The 5,125-nt window shown below is 43.2% G+C and overlaps 1 protein-coding gene across 1 annotated transcript; it reads right to left on the bottom strand.

The window, feature by feature from the left end:
* Nucleotides 1-425: 425 nt before the first annotated feature.
* Nucleotides 426-4,842, bottom strand: ODF4 (outer dense fiber of sperm tails 4). The gene is given in 4 exon segments (XM_068531787.1): nt 426-583; nt 775-909; nt 4,370-4,727; nt 4,729-4,842. Coding segments are annotated over 4 exon segments (765 nt in total).
* Between the last annotated feature and the right edge of the window lie 283 nt (nt 4,843-5,125).

Here is a 5,125-nt window from a genome sequence, read left to right as displayed (position 1 = left end):
ATGCTGGGATAGGGGAAACAAAGTTTAGAGAGGCTTAGCACTCCAGAGGTGTTTGCCTGTGCACAGTGTGCTGTGAGAGAGGTTGGGCAGTTTTGGGGACCAAAGGGCCCCTATAGGCAGGAAGAACTGGGAAACAAACTTGTTCTTTCTCCCTTCCTCTCCTTCTTCAAGTTATTGTCTTGTCTCAGCAACTGCAGGACGTGATAAACAAGAGACAGACAATTTATTCCACATCATCTCAGCTGTAGGCAAGGCAGGAACAAGGAAGAGGTGTGCAAAGCTGGCCTAAAATCCTCCCTCTCTAATTCCTTGCAGTCATGAGGGCCAACCTACTCAAGAGTTCAGGGGGAAGGATGGGGAGAGGGATTCAAATGAATGGACAGAACTTGGCGCCAGTTCAGAAAAGATTACAGAGATGCCTTCTTTTACTCAGGGTCCAGGACTTCCTCCTGATCGACAGCCGTGTTTGAGGCTACTTGCTCATTCACAGATTGGTGTACGGAGCTGCTGGAGGACACGGTGCCAGAGGGATGGCTCAGAATCAGACACCAGGACCTTGTATGGTTGAAGTAGCAGAGCGCCGCTGGGCAAAGACAAGGGGATGGGGGAGAGTGAAGTTGGAGAGTGCGAGGAAAGTGGCAAAGCAGGATGAGGCCAAAGGGAAGAAGAGTCTCTAAGAACCTATCCCTGGGGATTGACAGCCCCTCCCTCCACACTTTCTCTTCCCTGACCCACCCGTGTTCCCTGCTTCCCAGGGCCCTCCAGGCCACTCACCACAGGTGACATATAGGATAAACACCAGCCAACCAATGAAATAGCTCCAGCCGATGGGGATTGATAAATTCTTCTTCAGCTCGAAGATCCAGACGTTAATAGGGAACAGTATGAGGGTGAATAAAGTGAAGAAAACTGGGAGACAGGAAGCAAAGAGATCTTATTTTCACCCAAGAATCCCAGAGGGACTCTTCCTCATCTGTTGAACTACAGCCACAAACCACAACTCCCATCAGTTCACACAGAGCATGCAGCCCCAGAAGTTCATGGGAATCAACCCCTCCACCTCCACCTTGCCAGTGACCAGGAAATGATGGAACTCAGTTCTCAGTCAACGACTACCAGTTCTGTTCTCCCACCACCCACAAAACCCCTACCCCACTCCCAAAGAAAGGAAGAGGGAGAAGCGCCAGGAAGATGTGAGTTAGGTGAAACTAAGGACCGTTTCCAGAGCTCGGGGGCACCTTCAAAGAAGCTCATGACAGTCCCAAGCCAGCCAAAGAAGGGCAATCTCTGAAGACCAGGTATGTACGGCAGGTGCAACCAGATGGTGAAGATGAAGCCCAGCCCCAAGGCCAGGCAGAAGGTTATCTTGGCCACCCCGAAAGCTGGGTGATTTGTCCACAGCTTAAAACTGTCTAGGGAAAATGAGAAAACAGGATGAACTAAACAATCACAAAAGACAAAATATAATCGAATGAGCAAATAAGAGAAAATGTTCAGGGCTGTAGAGAACCAAAGAAATGCACATTTGAGATAACAGTAAAATCACTTTCACTTATTAAATAGGCAGAGATTCTTGATATGGAGATTGTGCGATAATCCCAACCATACGAAAATAATTACCTCAAAAGAAAAACTGGACAGAGGACTTGAACTGCAAGTCTCAAAAGAACACGAATGTCCAATAAAGACATGAAACTCAACACAAAGAACTGCAAATTGAATGTGATTTTTTAATCTATCGAATTAGCAAAGATCAAAACAAAATTGATGCTATCCAGTGTAGGAAAGGATTTAGAGAAAAGAGGTGCTTTCACACACTGCTGGTGGGCAGCATTTCTGATGGTGACCTGGCACAAACTGTCCCCCCAACATCTAAATTGTTAAAGCCCTTTGACCCAGCAATGCATCCTCTTGGAATTTATGTTAAGGAAATAATCCAAGATATGCATCAAAATTTAAGTACAGGGATCTTCTTTGCAGAGTTATTTGTATGTCTAACAATAGATTTGTTAAATAAGTTATCAGGTACCCACACATTAGATTGTTATGTGTTCACTAAAAATGAGGATATGATAGATCCTTGTCTCTAAATAGAATGTCTCTAAGAAGAAACTAAGGAGGGAACCTGGAAGCCAAAGGTGGGAGGCTCACTTCACTATGTAATCAGTTGTATTTTTTGAATTTTCACTGTGTTTGTATACTATGTAATCAAAATTTTAATATAGGTGATGTTATAGTATAATTATTTTATGATACAAATAAATGCTTACCACTGAAAGATGGAGTTTGCAACACAGAGCATGTAGAATGATTACAACTTTGAAAAACTAAAAATATATATTTGTTAAAATAAAAATAAAGATATATATTTATTTGTATTTATTTCATATAGATACACAAAAGATTGGAAGTAAATCTGTTACAATGTCAACTGTGATTATATCTGCGTGGAGAAATTTTAGGTGGTTTTTATTTTATTTCTTAAACTTTCTGCATTTCCAACAATAATTGTGCAACTTTTTTTAATAAAAAAAGTATATATTCATGTATTTAAAGTTAATAGTCATAATGGAAAAGAATATGAAAAATAAAATGAAAAAGAATATGAAACTGAATCACTTTGCTATGTAGCATAAATTAATACAACATTGTAAACCAACTGTACTTAGATAAAATAAAATTTTAAAAAAGAATAAAGTTAATAGTCATTGCTGGCAAAGGTACAATGAAATAGCCTTTTCATACATTGTTAGTGGAAGCATAAATTATCATACTTTTTGAAAGCAACATGGAAAATTTTATTAAAAACCTTAAAATAGTTATACTTTTTGATCCACTAAACCCACTTTGGGAAATCCGTTCCGAAAGATACTAAACACAGAAAAAACTTCATGATTAACAAACTTTGTTGGTCCTTTTTTCTCAAGTATGAAACTGGAAATAAATTTGCCAAGAATAGGTAAATAAAATAGTCAAGTAAAAGGTGATAAATCTATTAAGTTGAATAGTATAGTCATAACAGGGAAATGTTTATTATAGCTGATAAAGATAAATTTCAAAATAATATAAAATAGATAATAAAGATAATTTAAAAGATATAAAATAATTTATGAAGAATGACTATAACTATGTAAAAATCATTCAAAACTTGTTCAATTTTAGAAAAAGAAGCCTGGGAATTCCCTGGCAGTCCAGTGATTAGGACTCCACGCTTCCACTGCAGGGGGCACGGGTTCGATCCCTGGTCGGGAAACTAAGATCCCACATGCCGCATGGCGTGGCCACAAATAAATAAATAATCCTGGAAAAAAATGAGTGCTAAATAAATAGCCAGTAGTGACAGTCTTTGAGTAGCCTGTAGAGCAAAAACGCATGTAGGTGCTTACATGAGTTTTTGAGCCAGACACACCTGAGTTTTAATTGTAAACCTCCATTATTAGATTGATACGTATGAATTTGCTCTTTTTGCAGGTGAAAAGAGGTCAAAAATTGCCCATGTCATGTGGTTCAACCTAATAGCTTTATGGCCCTGAGCAAGGTAACCTCTCAGTTTTCACATCTGTAATATAAGGATAGTTATCCCTAGCTCTTAGGATTGGTAGAGGGTTAAATTAAGCAAACAGAATAAGGGTGCAATAAATGATAGCTTTTGTTGCCCCAAATTTATTCGAATAAGGATGTGTTACTTTCATAATGGAAGTAAATAATAACTGTGTAACTTTAAAAGAAAAAGTTAACGAGGTAAAGAAGTGGAATTGAGGGGTCAATAGCTCTTGTTTTCCACAGGTGCTGAGAAAGGAGGCCCAAACCTGGGAGGTGAGGGAACAGCAGACATGAAATTAACAACAATAGGGAATGAAGTAGCTGCAAGAACTCCAGGAGGGAAGGAGCAAGGTGACCAGACATGGAAACCCAGAGCTGGCCCAGAAAAGCAAAGCCTGAGGCTGGAGGGAAGAACAGTGGTGAGAAAATGGGCCTGGGAGAGAGCATTCTGGGGACTCCTCCTAAGCTCTGGGTATGCAAGCCTCGAGGAAGGAAATCCCCACCTCCCTGGGGCTCTTCTCCCAGGATAACAGTGAATTGTGTCATTACTGAGTGATTCACGTGCCCCCTCATGCATTTCTGTAAGCACAGACTTGGCTGCGAGACTTAACAAAAAGCGGTGGTACTTTCCATTGGGTCAGGAGAGTCAGTTTGGCCAGACTGGGGAGGAAAAAATGATCCTTGGGGGTCTCAGGGCCAGCGGAACCATCTTACCTGCCAAAAACGTGGGGATGACCAGAGGGAGGGGCCTAGAATACCGGGGTACAGATGTCGAGGCCAAGGCAGGCTAGAGCCCTGGGGTGGGTTGAGATAGCAAGGGTCTCACCTTTCCCATTCTCTGAGTTGGAACAGCTCTTGGATTTGCAGATCTGCAGGAGCCCCAGGGACATCGTGTGAACCGACGTGTCGATTTTGGTGCTAACATTCATGGGCCAGTGCTGGTAGAAACGGATCCTCGAGAGGTACAGCCATTTCTTGGAGAAGACCATGACCAGCAGCAGGATGAAGGCGATCAGGCTGAGCTCTGAGGCCAACACCTGCGACATCCAGCGAGAGCTATGTGTAATCCTCCACTGCAGGGGCATCGGAGAGACCCAGTGGTGCTCCACGTGGTGGCCCATGGTCACCTGCCTGTTACTGTCGGGGGTGGAAACGCAGTTCGGCACCCCTTCGTCTTGTCCTAGGCTCACCTCCACCCCCTCCTGCTTCCCAGCCCTCCCAGCCCTTTCCAGGCTTCTGATGCTCATCGCTTTCTCCTCCTGACCCAGGGAACTCATCCCTAATGTCCCCTGTCCCCATCTTGAGCACCCCCTGACTCTCCTTCTATCCTCCACTCCATCTCCCCCTTCCCTTGCCAGGGTCAGTTGTCCTTCATCGTTTAAATATTTTCATCAGGCAGAGCAGTGGCCACCACAGGGCCTGGGATCTGGGAAAGAACAAGACATTCAGCAGGACAGGGCCCCTAACTGCCATGGAATATTCCTGGGGTGGGGGGACGTCAAATGGGGGAGGGGGCCCACAGCTTCACCTCCAACTCTTTCTGGAAACCCTGCTCCCGCGGCCTCAACTCAGAACTGTGGGT

This window comes from Eschrichtius robustus, chromosome 20, assembly GCF_028021215.1.
Source record: "Eschrichtius robustus isolate mEscRob2 chromosome 20, mEscRob2.pri, whole genome shotgun sequence".
Taxonomy (NCBI): domain Eukaryota; kingdom Metazoa; phylum Chordata; class Mammalia; order Artiodactyla; family Eschrichtiidae; genus Eschrichtius; species Eschrichtius robustus.
This window is presented reverse-complemented; position numbering and strand designations above follow the sequence as displayed.